Source organism: Notechis scutatus, chromosome 1 (genome assembly GCF_049901735.1).
Source record: "Notechis scutatus isolate UNSWTSFEM ecotype Mainland chromosome 1, rNotScu1.2, whole genome shotgun sequence".
NCBI classification, from domain to species: domain Eukaryota; kingdom Metazoa; phylum Chordata; class Lepidosauria; order Squamata; family Elapidae; genus Notechis; species Notechis scutatus.
This window is the reverse complement of record NC_142009.1, coordinates 41039300-41055330: the sequence shown is the minus strand read 5'-3', so window position 1 is coordinate 41055330 and position 16031 is coordinate 41039300. Positions and strand designations below refer to the sequence as shown.

Below are 16031 nucleotides of genomic sequence, written 5' to 3'. Positions count from 1 at the left end.
AGATCCTGCGCGCATGCGCATGCGGTGACTGCGGGCGCCATGTTGCTTGAGCAGAACTGGGGGAGGTGGCGTCGGTGGTGATCGCTCCGGGTCGTCTTCTCCCTCCTCCTCCTCCTCCTCCTCCTTCTCCTCCCCCCCTTTCCCCTACCCACCTGCTCACCCTCTTTCCTTCCTTCCCTTCCCCCACCTCGTCCTCCCGGGGGCTGCGGCGGAGCGGGCTGAGGGGGCAGCTGCGTGCTCCGGGAGGCGGCGCAGCATGAGTGTCGGCGGGGGGCGGGTGTGCGACCTGTCCCGCAGGAACCCCCAGGAAGACTTCGAGCTCATCCAGCGCATCGGTAGCGGCACCTACGGCGATGTCTACAAGGTGAGAGCGGTGGAGGTCGAGGGGGCTGCTTTCCTTCCTCCCTTCGCTCTTCAGCCTGCACAGGTCCTCCTCCCCGACACCCGCCCCGTCGTCGGGCAACCTCGCCGACTCTTTCCCCGCCTTCCTGCTTGGGAAAGGTGTTTTTGGGTGGTCCTTCCTCCATCTGCGAATTTTCTGGCCTGTTTCCTCTCCCTTCCCCGTGATACCTTTTCTCTTGCCCGGCCCTGTCACAGGATGGGTTTGACTCCCGTCTTCAAATCCGTCCCTCTTTTATCTCTTATGAATGCACCTGAACTGTCACTCTCTACGGTGTTCCCTCCGAACTTGATTTTCGGGGTTCGGTATGGCCTTCCATACAGATTTCTTCCATCTGAGTTGGCATTATGACAGTACCAGCAGGGGGGGGAAAAAAACCTGAAAAGCTTTTCTGCATGATTAATCTGGTAATTTAAATTAACTCTGTAAGGAACCTGTACCCTCCACCTCTGGCACATGAGATCAGGCACAGGGTGATAGTGAGAGACGGGCTTCTAAGCACACAGATCATAAGGGCCAAGTAGTCAGGGTGAACCTTGGCTTCTAATCTGCTTCCCGAGTTGAACCAACTTGCAGGCCTTCCTCATGTACACTGGTTTTTCATCAGTGCCCCTCAGATTCTTCCTGAGATCTATAATGGTACAGTATTAATTTTCACCCTACTCATTGTTCTTTTATTCTCTCTCCTTCCAAAATCAATGTCATAAAGTTTGTGTTTTTTTCCACAAGAAATGAATCACCTGATAATTATTTTGACAGTTCCTGAAATAATTTGGTGCCCGAACCAATGTTGTGCCTAAATGACTTTCTTTTCTGCTAGAAACTGTCAATATATTTTTGAAAGCAGGACACCATATGTTATTTGTGTTTCCCCTTCACTTTGACTCCCATTTCCATAAAGGTTTTGGATTCCCATCAGAAGAGGTCTTATCCCAATTTTTAAAAAATGCTCTTACAGTCCTTTAGCAAAGTAGGACAGTTCTTATGACAGCAACAAAGTGAGAAATGGAAGGGACAACATAAGAGTTATTTGTATCTCCATGTGAATAAGTGAACTACATTTTTTTCTTTTTTTAATTTAAATCAATTGAAGAGAAAACAGCCCTGCCATTCTTCAATATCTCAATTTGATAGAACAATGTTAGAGCATGCTTGTTATCCAAGTTACAGAGATAATATTCTAGGGTGTATGGTTACTGTATCATTCTTTTTAAGCATCTGTTTTGTCTTACCATTTTTACCTGATCTTTCCAAGTAATGAAAAAACTATTATGAAAAAGAATAGCAACAGAGAGATTACTAAATATATTTTAAGGCTTTCATGTACAGATATAGTTTTAAATATTTGCTTACAGTGTGGCAGGAGGACAGATGCTCAGACAATTTTGGGAGGGAGGGAATCATGAATGGAGTTCTTGATGTTAAATAAGAAACTAAAACATGAATTTGAAATATGAGTCAGAAGTAGTAGCCAGGGAAATTTGCAGTCTTTATTTGGCATTTTTAAAGAGGATAAAGACAGTAGTAAACTTACAGAATTATAATAGCTTATTAAGGTGGTTTTGAGGCTGAATTTAAAACATAACATAAAAGCACTTGGGAGGTATCTCATCATTTTTAATTAAACTTTTAAATACTTCCATGATTTTGAGATTGTGCCTTCTCAGGTTTGTTAAACTAGCAAAGAGATTTTTAACTATGATTCTAAAGCTGAAATAAAAGTAAATATGAAACAATTGTTTAAATTTTCCTGCACCTAACTTTCTAATATCCTAAAATACAATTTCAGGCTATTTAAAAAATTGGGTAAAGTATTACTAGCTTAATTTCCAGCTAGCTATGTTTTATTAACTTCATTGATTTCTGTTGTTTTTCAATTAAGCCCTTGACTTTCAACCTTTATTAAACAAAAATATTTGCATCTTCCATAAATAAATCATTTTTAAAGTGTTGCATAGTCACATAAGTGCTCATATAAAATATTGGCAAAGATAAAGCAATAAATCAGAAGTGCATGCTTAGGTAAATCACATTGAGATTATTTTAATATTTGTCTTCTTTTACATGCTGTAACAGAAAAGAAACAAGATTATGCAACTGGAGTTAGTCAAAAGAACTTCTATAGTTGATTATACTTTCTTTAATCAACACAGTCTATGGTTAATTAATAAAACATTAATGCTCAGCAGATGCCACAAAACGCTTGCCAGTAATATAGAAAAACTTAATTTTGGCAACTAGCAAAGACCAGTTCAATAAATTCTAATATTAAAATCACAGTCATTTTTAAAAACAACACAGGGAGGCAAGTAGTAGAAAATACTGCCACTTTAAAAATGGGTTGATACACACCCACATGAGAAATAATTTGCAAGCATATTTGCATACAAACACTTTACTCAATACTGTTACTGTATTAAAAGAAAACACTTTGCCTAGGCATCATTCATATATATTTTCTATGAAGCAAGAGGTATGAAACCAGATTTTTACTGGTTTCTGTAGTCAATGTTTTGCTACTAAATATAATCAAAATTTGTTAATTAGGCAATATATAAATGATATAAATGCTTCAAATAAATCAAAATGTTTCTTTGTTTGGATTGTGGCATCCACAGTGCCCAAAGACTTTCCAATTAGGGTATAACCAATCGTTGCTCTTTAAAAAACCTGTACAATTGAGGTAATATTTTTTTTAAATGTTATGTTTAAATTTTTCATTTTTAGCATGATTTTAACATATATTGTGTGATGGGTCCCTTCAGATTGAGAATTTATTCCTGGATGTTATTGCTAATTTTAGTATTGCATTAGCAGAATTGGTTGAAAGCTAGGTTTCTAGGGAAAAACAAAGTCTATATCTGGGAATAGTCATCCTTTTCATTCCATATTTGTTGTGCTTCTGCATTGCTGAGTCTGTTTTGCTTCATAGTTGCTTACAAAAAAATAATTAAAATAGTCTACATAACTCTGTAAAATTATTACTGGTATAATACAGCATGAAATAATAAAACATCCAGGGTCAGCAATATATACACTAAAGCAAATTTTGTAACAACAAAACATCCACAATATCTACAGGTACTTCTCAGGTTATGACCAGAATTGTGACTGGAATTTCTGTCCTTAGCAAAGCAGACATTAAACAAAGCAGCATATGACCCTGACGCTTGGTGGCAGAATCCAGATTGCACTTGTTAGGCTAAGATTGTGCTTGGATCAGGGACCAGCAGTGGAAGAAAATGACAGATCAAGAAGGGGCAGCAACAGGAATAGACAGTGGAATGCAGACAAGTCGAAAGGGCTATGATGGAGGGGGATGGGCAGATGGGGGGAAGTTGAAGGCAGTTTTGCACAGGGCAGGAGAATGATGGGAAACAGTGGCCAATCATAAATGCAGGCTAGTTGCCAAGCACTCAGATTTAGATTATGTGACCTCAGGAGTGCTGCAAGGGCTGTAACTTTGAGGACCAATTGTAATTATCTTTCATTCATCACTATTATAATTTTGAACACTTGTTGAATGAATGGTCATAGCCCAAGGACTACATGTAGTACCATAAATTAAACTGATAATAATTAACCATAAACAGTCTCACAATGGACTTAAATTGGTATCAGGGATACACCTCAGCATTCAGTTGGAAAGGTATGCATTTTAAGAATTAAATTTTGTCCAGCATGTTTGTCTTAACTATAACTGAGTATATATCTGTATATGCAAAGGACAGGCAGCCTTACCTAGATTTTAAAATCTCTTAGTAAGTTATCAGTAGACTATTGATAATGCTATTTATTCCTTTACTGATAGCCTGCTGCTTGGAACTGAGTAAGAGAGGGAGTCAGAGAGAGATTTCAGAAAGAGAGAGAACTGTTAACCTTATAGTTCTGGTCCATTCACTGCCTACTTAAATTACACTCACAATATGTGCCCCTTGACTCATTACCTTTAAAGAAATAAGCCTTTGACCCCAAAAAATTAATAAAATGCTAGGTTTTATTTTTGCCTAAAATACGTGGAAAAAATATGTGGTCCTTTTAAAATTGTTATACCCCAATCCCCATCAGTCTTTCTTAGAAAAAATTGATGAGATATATAGTCCGGGATTATCTGGAAGAAAACAGTTTTCCACTTTATGTTCTAAAGCGGGGTCCCCAATAACCAACCCTTGGGGCGTGACACACTACCAGGCCACAGCCTGTTTGGCTTGCCTGTAACTAGCACAGAACCATCCTCTCCCCCCCACCCCTGGTCCACAAAGCCGGAAAGGTTGGGGACCACTGTTCTAAAACTTAAATATTTAAAAGCAAAGGACATTAGTTTAAACAATGAAATTCAAATGCATCTGATTCTTAGCCCCTGTAATCTGATTTATGGTTACTATCTCACAATATATTTGTTTGTGATGCTGCAACTGAGCAAGTTTACTGTAAATATTATACTGAACAAATTATAGAAGATTTTGTTTTGTTGATATATTATTCCAGTGTTTTTTTTCCAAAATATTTATAAACACTGTCAGAAATGTGCCAATTAGGATAGATCAATTTTTCATGCCTTGCTGCAAGGTGACAAACTACAACAATTTTGGATGATAATTTACTTTAGGATTCCTTCATTAGAAGGATGGCAGATTAAGATTTGGAGGTGTACATCAGTGTCAAAAATACTCTCATGTTAAAAAGAAGAAAAGCATGATACTGTCCTTAATTTAGAAAGTCTGCACATAGCCTTCTGCCAGATCCAAAGTGTGTATGTCTTTCAACATAAGGATTTAAAACACTAGGTTTTTGTCTGATTTGCCATAAATTTGAGGATTCAGATTAATTCAAAATTATTTGAATTAATTTATTATTTTAGTTGCTAATTCTTATCAGTTTGGCTGCTTTTATCAACCTCATCAGATTCTAATATCAGTACTTAAAGTGCTACACTGTTATATGATAATCTTACATTCACCTTGGCAAAAGTTAGTGTTTTGTGTTCGTTTAATATTTCTTGTCTATATTATGCTTCTTGTGCTGAGAATCAGAGGTAACTCTGATCAGAATCTGAGTTATATCTATTCCATATTCAAAACATGGCCTGTCTAGCATAATGATTTTTAAAATTCACATTGACCTTTCTCATATCACAAATATCCATACCACCCAAATCTCAGCTTATGTCCTTCTAAATTCAAAAGCCTTCTTTTTCTTACTCTTTCATCCTATCCAAACAGCAAGCTTCCAAATATAGTTACAGATCAGGTAAACCCGCTCCTCCTCTTTCCTTTGCATCTTGTAGCACCATATATTTAATGTGTTTTCCTCTGCCAAATTTATCCTTCTGCCACTCTTTAAATGATGTATCAGTTGTCAAAACAGGTATTATCTGAAACAAAAACATCATTCTAGCTTCTAGTTTGAACTTCTATTTTCATATTTCTGTTAACATCTTCATCTTCTGTTTATTCTTAAAACCTGTTAAGGGACCAATTCTTTTAATTTGCCTATTAAATAAATAAATAATACATCATAATATTTCAATTTCTTTTAAAAGATCTTTCGGAACCAATATCAAGTCACCTGCAAAAGCCCTTAACTTATACATTTTTTTTAAATATTTAGTCACACAATCCTCTCATTTTGCCTTATGTACAGTATTTTCAGAACTAAAATAAACAAGAGAAGGAACAGTAGGCATTCCTGTCTTATTCCTTTTTATATCTCATAGTTTAGTTAACTCTTCATTAACAATTTCCCACCAGCATGCTTAAAGTATTTAAGAAGAATATCATTGCATGAAGCTATTACAATACAGAATTAATTATTTTTGAGGCAAAATTGAATTGTACTTTTCCTGTCTGTTTTAGCTTTTAAACTGTACTGTATGAATCCTTAATTCTGCTGTTGGCAGTTTTATTCAAAGGCAGAAATATTTGGTGGCAAATGTGACATTATTTCATCAAGCTATTGTTATGGATAAAGATAAAATATAGATAAAATAGGAAATTCCTTCTTGTTGCCAAAGAAAATCAAGAAGTGAGATTTACCTGAAGGATTCCTATATTTTATAATTTGTACAGTACTATACCATTATTAGGATACAATTAATTATGGTGTTTTGATATTTTATAGCCCATCTATCTCTGGAAGTCCTCATTGCATGTGCTTGGGGATCTCTCTTTCTCTCCAAAGTCCTCATCTCTACAAATTGAGCTCAGTTTGAAGATATTTTTAAGTCTCTGGATTTGTGCTTTTAGAATGATTCTAAAACACAGTTTAATTTACTCAATTTCTCTTTTTAAAAAATAGGCTCGGAATGTTAATACAAGTGAACTGGCTGCAATTAAAGTAATAAAATTAGAACCAGGTAAGCAGTTTTTAATCTCAAGATTTCTATTTCCTGTATTTTTTTAAATGTTTTCTTTCTTTTTAAATGATACAATGACCCAGTAGAATATAAGTAATTTTAGCTGCACATTTTCCTATATAATCAAAAATTGCCTTTCTATTGGAATGTTTAAATGATATGTAACTAGCCTCCATATCATGAAAGGGTAACACTTAGGAAAGCAAAATAAGGTAGATGCATAAATGGGCCTCTTTAAAAAGTAGAATTGAAGTTGTTAATTCCACCTGAATTCGCATATTGAAAAAGTTGCTATTGAAATGTTAATTTTAGTGTGTGTGTGTGTGTGTGTGTGTGTGTGTGTTACTACAGTTTTCCTTTGCATGTATTATTTACAGTGTTTAATATGGGATTTAAACATATTTTACTTTTACTTTTAATACTTTTGTCAGATACTTTGAGTGCTGTTTGGTAGCAAAGCAGGATAAAAATAAATAAAAATGGAAACACTTCGAAGAATTTACTTTTCTATTTATCTAGATATACGCCCTATGAAGAATGTTTGAGAGTATTTACCTTTTAAAAGGCAGCTGGGGAAAGGTGAAATAAATGATGTGGAATTTATGTGACGTAGAGAAAGTGAACAGGAATGCTTTACTACATATAAGAATAACTAATAAATATTAAGATAATAAGTGGCTAGTAGTCATGGTGGTTAAACTACAGCACATTTCTGCGATCATAACTAAAAAGATGTTGTACTAAGGACATTGCATAGGCACCCAATTAGCTAGTGGAAGAGAAAAAAATGAGGCTAGCTACTTGGTTGCTTTAATCAGCCAAAAGTTTAGAATGTTTTGGTTTTTTTTTAATTAAAACTAAAAAAAAGAAAGAAATGGTAATAAGATTGGCATAAATTAACAATTTGCTGTCAAACCAGGAAATTGCAGAATCACATCCAATAGCATTTGCTCTGGGTAGTATGAGCGAGGCTTGAAATAAAGTTGCACTACAATGTAACTGTATTAATTTCAGAAGATGACCTAAGCAAAAATAGATGTAGGTAATGCTTTCACCGTATTTCAAGGTCCTTTATAAGTTAATAGAATATCTAGAGACTAGCACAATAGAATATAGACCAAAAGCAAACTGCCTACTCTATGATCTTACTACCAAGGTAAACATACCTGGAAGCTGTAGACTTTTGAGCTAAATTAAAAAGTGTTTATTATTGATTGCATAATTTATGCACATCTCTTCAACTTTTGTTACATACTACTCTGCAGACTAGGTGTCATTAGATGTCATCGAGATCATAGGTTTTTATTTACAACTACAGATATTCTTGCTTGTTGATTTACAGCAAAACTTGTAACGCAGTCAGAAATGTTAGTTACAAAAGACAAAAATGAATATTTAAAGAATTTTCAGTAATTGCATTTGTAATATTTATCACAGCAACTGGTTCATAGCTTCTGTTCCTGTTGTTTCACTCCCAGTGTACATGTAAATCCGTATTGCATACCCTCAGTTCTATATTGTTAAATATAACATGAATGATGTTGTCACAATCTGTTTTGGATAACATAGATGTCAGTTTCCCAATCCATAGTGAAATAGATATATATAATAATTCTTGATGGCAGGTATATCTGTATAACATTGCAAAAAATAGAAAATATATTGTTTTTTCTGTTGCTGGAAGTTTATTCAATGGTTTCCTATGTTATTCTCTTTATCAGTAACACCTAGAGTTCTGAAGGACCATATTCCATGTTTTAAATTTGGTGGTGGGAGAATTTAGCATGGATCAGCCATTTCCAACAGTGGCAACATAACTAATAAATTTAAATACCAAATCCTATTTGTAACTATAGAAGTAAATAATACTTGTTCTATTTAACAAGATAATATCAATAGTTAATCTATGTTTTCCTGGTGAGATATTGATAACCTGTTTTAGTAAAATATTGATAACTTGAATGCTGGCATATTGGGTGATCATACTTCATTATTGTTTTCTACTAATGTTAATTTTTTATTGTGTTATATCATGTACTTCAAAAATGGAATAACATATGTTGTAATTAAATATAATGGGGAAATAATTGATTCATTAATTTTCAGGAATTGAAGTGCTTTTTATGTAAGTAATGGAACATTCTTTCTATAAGCATAAGCATAAGCTAAACATGCTTTTTTCATAGGTGAAGATTTTGCTGTTGTGCAGCAGGAAATCATTATGATGAAAGATTGTAAACATCCAAACATTGTTGCTTATTTTGGCAGCTATCTCAGGTATAATTTTTATGATGTACATAAAATAAGAATGTAAACATTGTTCACTGTTTGCAAAAATAAAACCTAGTATGACCCTGGATTTCTAATTAACTGTGGCATTCTATACTCCCTAGGAAGTTCATATTGTGTACTGCCTAATTTCAGTTAACAGATCACGCTAGCCAGATGGATACCAATGGTATTCACAATTTTTTCCCTTTATTTTCCTTCCCCAAAACTAAGCCCAATCACATAGTTTCATAGCAGAGCATGGCTATAGAGCTAGTTTATGTTATTTTAAAGTATAAATACTGATATCAAAACTCTGACAAACTCTAACATCTAGATATCAAACAAAGCAAAACGGATTAGATTTTAATTCATTAAAATGAATTTTCATAGTTTTCAATAAGTCTTCTAAATACAGAATTCAGTAGTAATTTAGAATTTTTGTAAGAGTCTGCTTCCAATAGTCAGAATTAGAATTTGTTGGTACTGGAATTTCATGAAGAAGTGAGAGGAAAGTGGAATAGCCTTCTGTTTTGGAAAGATGAAAGGCTTAGTTTTCCTCAAAATATATTGCAAAATCTTGAAGTTTCATAGTTAAGATTGCATGAAGTGTTTATAAATATGCAAAACTAATCAGACCCTTGATGTTTAGACGTGATAAATTGTGGATTTGCATGGAGTTCTGTGGAGGTGGTTCATTACAGGATATTTACCATGGTAAGTTGGCAAATGTTATAGTATTATTTTGAAAATATGTATTTGACATATAATGGTTGTTTTCTTTCATTAATTTGATATTGAGTACATACATAAAATAATACATTAACTCTTGTCCATGGGTACCACAAAATAATAAACTAACCATGTGAAATAATGTGAAACTTCATTAGTTTTAATTGCTGGAGACACAAGCCCTTCTGTCATAATTATTCTTTTGAAAAGTATATTATTTTGTTATTCTCTTGTTAATTGAAAATTTAGAAATAATTGTATGAAACAGGCTAGCTAGTAATAGAGGCAAATATGGGGTATTGCCAGATGGCAGTTAGCTGTTATGTGTCCCACCCTCTTTTTTTCCTCTTTAATCAGAACCACAGTGTGTATCATCTCAGATCTCTTTTCTGTAATCTTTCAGCAATCTTGGGGGTAAAAAGAGAATTGGAGGAAGGCAAATAGTGATCCATTCTTTAAACAGGAGAGATCTGGATAGTTACAAACTAATCTGCTTAATGTTGACATCAATGAAAAATTTGGACCAGATTATTAAGTTTGTGAGGATTTAGAGAAGAGTGCATTGTTTATCTGAAGCCAACCTGGAACAAAGATAAATCATGCCAAACCGACCAGTTGTTTTGTTGTTATTATTTTAATAAAGTAATCAATTTAGTTGACAAAGAGATTGGCATAGCTTGGCTTCAGCAGAGTGTTCAATAAAGTCTGCCATGAGGTCTAGTAGAGAAGATATCAACAAAGGGGCTGGCATTGACTCTACCATTGGTTGAATAACCATACTCATTGAAGGTATTAAGCTGGGAGGAATAATTAAGTGTGTAACACAGATTTTTTATTTTTTTAAAGAAAGAGCAACTTTTACCCAAAATCAGGCAAAGCAGTTGGGCAGATTGAGTTGCTCACAGAATCACAGATTCAGAGATCTATCTTTCTGCCATTGGCTACCTGAGTCTGTCACATAAAATTTGCTTGCAAACAAACTCACAAAATTAACTAACAACACACCATGTATGTAAATATTGAATTTTTATTTTTTTAAAAAGAGCAATTTTACCCAAAATCAGGCAAAGCAGGCAGGCAGATTGAGTTGCTCACAGAATCACAGGTTCACTTAGAGATCTGGGTTTCTGCCATCGGCTATCTGAGTCTGCACTGAATAATAGAAGCTTCAGTCCTAAGGGAGGTTCGGCTCTGCTTAAAAGCAGAGCCAAAGATCTAAAGATTAGCTAGAAAGCAAGAAATCCAATGATTGCCTGCTTTCTAGCTAATCTAAATCTCCTGGCACAGCAGAACAGCTGATGGTGGCGGGGGGAGGAAAAATAGCAAGTTAGCAGGCAAGTTTGTCAGGTAAGGAGTGAGTGGGCAGGGAGGGTTCCCGCGGGCCATGTGGGCGGGGCAGACATGCTCCTGTGCAGTCTGGATTAATTGCTTTGGGGGGTGTTCTGGGGATGATATTTCTCTGTGGACTTCCAAAATTTTCTCGCCGCGGCCCACCGGTTGGCGACCACTGGGTCAGACCACATCCCAAATATTGTATCCAATTCTGATGACTCAAGCTTCTCTCAGAGAGGAGCACTAAAAACAAGCAAACATTAAAGAATGTTTGCAAAGTCGTTTATTGAAGAAAAGCTTACCATTCCAAAGGTATACATATGCTTGAATGGTGCCCCATCTCAGTCATTTGGCTTCCTAGTTTGTTAGTTTATTTCTTTGAAATAACAATGATCAAGAAATCATAAAATGTTAGGGATTAGGGAGAGTATTGAGGGGGTGGGGAGGGAAATAGAATAGAAACCCTGTTTGGAGGGAATGGTAAATTAGAATTATACCAGAATATTCTGCAAGTTCCATTTGTAAAAATACAAATCATAAAATTAACAGCCCTAAACATTTATTTATTTACCAAATAAATAAGATCCATCCACCTCACCAAAGCTACTCTAGACAGCTTGCAAACATTCAATTAAAATGCACTATAAAATATTAAAACAATAAACAGGATCTTACATTTAAAATTCAGTTAAAAGAAAATTGACCAGGATGGAGTGGGAAGGACCAGCATGTGTTCAGTAGGGGTGTCAAACTCTATTTCATTGAGGGCCGCATCAGGGGTTGTGTTTGACTTTGGAGGGCTGGGGGTAGTGCTGGGGTGTGGTTGGGGGTAGAAGCTAATTGCAGCTTACAGAACAGCATTGTAACATGAACCAAGAACTGCCCTGCTCAGCTGTGTTCTGCACTGAAGCTTCCAGATACTCTTCAAGGATGCCCCATATAGAGTACATTGCAATAGTCCAGGTGTAGAAAATAGATGGCAGTTCAAACATTGCACATAATTTATCTTACAAATATAGCAATAGCGCTTAGACTTATATATCGCTTCACAGTACTTGTACAGCCCTCTAAGCAGTTTACAGGGTCAGCATATTGCCCCCAAGGTGGGTCCTCATTTTACCCACCTCTGATGGATGAAAGGCTGAGTCAACCTTGAGCCTGGTGAGATTCGATCTGCCAAATTGCAGGCAGCCAGCTCTCAGCAGAAGTAGCCTGCAGTACTGCACTCTAACCACTGTGCCACCATGGCTGTGTGAAAATATAATTTTTACAGTTAAACTATCTCAGTTCATCATTATAGCAGGCTTGGGTTAATTTATAATAGCACAATAGAAGGAGATTTAATCCTTGTGGCATCAATATGAGTTTCAGCTGAAATTTTTTATTCTATATTTTTCTTGGGTTTCTGGCAAAACTTGAATACAAAAGTTTTCTTCTGTGATGTTTATTTAAAGTTCAGAGTATGAACAGTGAATATATGTACATAAAAGCAAGCAAGAGATTTTGAGTTTTTCAAAGTAAGCAATGAATTATAGTAGATCTTCTAACTAATTTGGATGGATTCTCTTTTAGTGACTGGACCACTTTCAGAACAGCAGATTGCTTATGTAAGCAGAGAGACACTGCAGGTAAGCAAATTGTTATACTGTTGGCTTTTAAGATAGAAAAAAGATACCAGACATTTCTGTTGAATAATTGGAGTGCACAATTGTAAGATATGCATTTCCCTAAAATAATGCTTCTTAGCTGAGCTTTAACCACCAAAACAAAATGCAGCCTCTGCACTTGCCCTTAGGTATGTGTTTATGTATCTGTATGCATTGCCTTACAGAGCTGCAGAGAGCTAAGCCTGTCTTGTGCAGAGAATTTGCCTTTGAAATTTAGGTACAAAATGAGCCGCTGTGATGATTACAAAGGTTTTTGTTTGACTTCTCACTCATATGGCAGGTTTCATAAGAAAAGAAGAAATGCTTGGCACCCGGATCCTGAACAGAAGAAGTATAGTTCTTCTATCAGAAGAAGGGACCAGTAATTGATTACAGTAGTGCTTCTTTTTGACACCAATCTATTTCAGATGACAAGCTTCAGTGAAGCTGTGTGCTTATTGCTTATGCTTGCCTTTCAGTAATAAAAATATATTAACCATTTGTGAAGGATTACATTTTTTAGATGAAAGTCAGCTGTTTTGTAACAGTTCTCTATCTTTCCTTCTGTCATTTCTTCAAGCATGGATTGGTCATGCAGTGATATTTATTTCAAACATAAGAGAACTACACCTTTGCAGTTGTTAAAAATCTAGTTAATTTTTTACGATATAGAACTTACAGTCAGAGAAAACCTATCTTTCTCTAAGTACTTTATTCCTTTTCTTTTAATTATAGGGATTGTATTACCTGCATAGTAAAGGAAAAATGCACAGAGATATAAAGGTAGGATTATTGTTGAAATTATTTTTAAAGTGCATAAAATTCCCAGCTGAACTTTATAAAATGAAGTAAGACTGTGACCATGAGATTATTATTGCAACAATATGAAATGACTTATCTGAAGTAATATATTTTTACAAATAAGAAAAAATTGTGTAATAATTATAATTGAGCTTTGATTCTTTTGAACCAACTAAGTTAAAGTTATTTCACGTTAATTAAACCAACACCGTTTGTTTGTTGCAAAAAACACAAAGTTTGGTTCTGTAACATCCATATTCAAGAAGATATGCATGGAACAAGTTATGCAAAATGTCGGTTCTCCCCCTTCCCAAGTTTTGACCAGTTCTCTGTTTTAATTGGTCCAGTTTGGAAAATATTATTCCTTTTTTCTGTGTTTGGGATATTAGGTAAACAAGCTAATCTATGTTACATTTTCTATAGTACCTTTTGTCAATTTTATACTTTTTATTCTGAAATTGAAAGTTCACAATCCTATTTTAATCTCTGTTCTGTCCCTCCTGGTAGAGTTTTTGTTAAGTGTCTACCTTAGTTTTTCGCAGTTTACTTTTGAATAAGGAAATCTAATAAATTTCATTCAGAAACTGCTTACTCTTACCATGAATTGTTTCCAAAGGTAATATTTAGATTTCAATTGAATTTGCCTTTTAGTTCAATGTTCTGACTTGAATGTGTTTTCTATTACATTGTTTTGCTTTTGACTTTGTTACTACATAAGCTTACATATCTAGTGTTGTCTAGTGTTCATATGCCTGAAGGCACTTTTTATCTTTAAGGATACCCCACATAGAGCACATCTCAGTTGAGCTACATGATAATGTGGTTGTAAATCAGCATAATCAGGGCTTCCTGGTTTAGATAGAGCTGCAAATAGTACACCAGCTAAAAATGGATAAAGGCTTAAAGGTCATCCACAGTGACCAATGCCGTTTCCATCACATATTCAGGTCTGTAATCTGACTGAAGGGGATTTAGATAATCTGCTTCATTTAGGATCCTCTGCAAATGATTCCTCAGAATCTTCCCCCAAAATGGAAGAGCCTTTGTAAAGCATGTTTAATATGGCTGGATTGAGAGTTGGGGTGTTCAAGAAAAGTTGCACCCCGAACTCAAGGCTTTTGTTACATCACCCTTCCTTATTTGTCACCTCTCGAAACCAGGTGAACATGGCTTCGAAATCTGTTCCTCAGATGGTGGAACTTGTATTATTGAGGACTCTATCCATTTCCTTGGATTCTGCAATATCAAAATAATGCCCTTGTGTAACTCTCCCAAATGTCATTCAATTTCAAGTGAAGATGAGTTATTATTTTATCTGAAGAAAGCTTGCAGCATACTGCAAATATATCAACCTACTTGTTCTTTCCTAACAAGGTCTGGATAGTCTGGACTGAGCCAAGGGGTGGGAATCCACAGATATAATAAAAGACATAAAAATAACATATTTTGTCATTGTTACCGCCACTGTGTAGATCTGAAATAGCTTCACGTCTATTTTATGCTTACACTATTTTGTTCCAGTTTTATCTTCTAAAGCAGAAGAAATCTCTCTTAATTACAAAAAATATTATTTTACTGTCATTTTTAAATATTTGTTCTTGTTTGTCTGCTATATTTATAGGCAGTTTAGTTGGTACTTTAGTTGGCATTTTCTTGAGATGTCTTGCCTATTGTCTACATAAGTTTAGCATAATAATGAAAATAATTTCTAACATCGATATTTTGAAGATTTACACAGTTTATAACATGTAGTATACATTTGTACTGATACCTATACGAATATAAACATTAAAAAAAACAAATTCTAAAAATATGTCTTTTACCATTTTTCCCTAAGGGAGCAAATATTCTTTTAACTGATAATGGCCATGTGAAGTTGGGTAAGTACTTCTATATAAGTTCAGTTTTATGCAGGCTAATATTTAATATACTTTAAGATTCCCGTCAAGATAGTTTGTTTGTGAGAACTTCATGTGGCAGTTTTGAGTCCCTGTTGTGTATTTCAAATTAGATTTCTTTCTTCAGTTATGCAATTACCTCAAATGACAATTACCTAATATAGTTATTATAAATAAGATCTAATGAAAGAGGGACTTTTGTCATTACAACATGACCTGATGTGAGACTGGGATAACCAATCTTTAATAAATACTTGCATCTTGTGGAAGATAATGAATGATGCTGAAACAGAAACATGAAAAGAACATTACAAAAGTTTTCAAAAGTTGTTTTGGCTACTTCATAAAAATATTATCTATACCAAGACTTTCAGTTTTTAAATATTCTGTTTATTATAAATATGTGTACTTATTATCTTCCATATTCTTTTATAGCTGATTTTGGAGTAGCAGCACAAATAACAGCTACAATTGCAAAAAGGAAATCTTTCATTGGAACTCCATACTGGTAATTTACTTTTATTCCAAGGATCTCCTATTTTTGAACTAATGAACATTTAATATTTTGAAAACCTATTAAAGAAAATGACTAAGCAAGG

General features: G+C 34.9%; 1 protein-coding gene across 5 annotated transcripts in view; it reads left to right on the top strand.

The window, feature by feature from the left end:
- Positions 1-21: 21 nt before the first annotated feature.
- Positions 22-16031, top strand: part of MAP4K3 (mitogen-activated protein kinase kinase kinase kinase 3) — a 59847-nt gene continuing 43837 nt past the window's right edge. For all 5 annotated transcript variants that reach the window (XM_026684317.2, XM_026684309.2, XM_087961767.1 and 2 more), the window contains exons 1-8: positions 22-364; positions 6698-6755; positions 8942-9032; positions 9676-9740; positions 12660-12715; positions 13469-13516; positions 15372-15414; positions 15868-15940. In XM_026684317.2, the coding sequence (XP_026540102.2) occupies positions 257-364; positions 6698-6755; positions 8942-9032; positions 9676-9740; positions 12660-12715; positions 13469-13516; positions 15372-15414; positions 15868-15940 (542 nt within the window). In that variant the 5' untranslated portion in view covers positions 22-256. The remainder of the gene's footprint in view (positions 365-6697; positions 6756-8941; positions 9033-9675; positions 9741-12659; positions 12716-13468; positions 13517-15371; positions 15415-15867; positions 15941-16031) is intronic.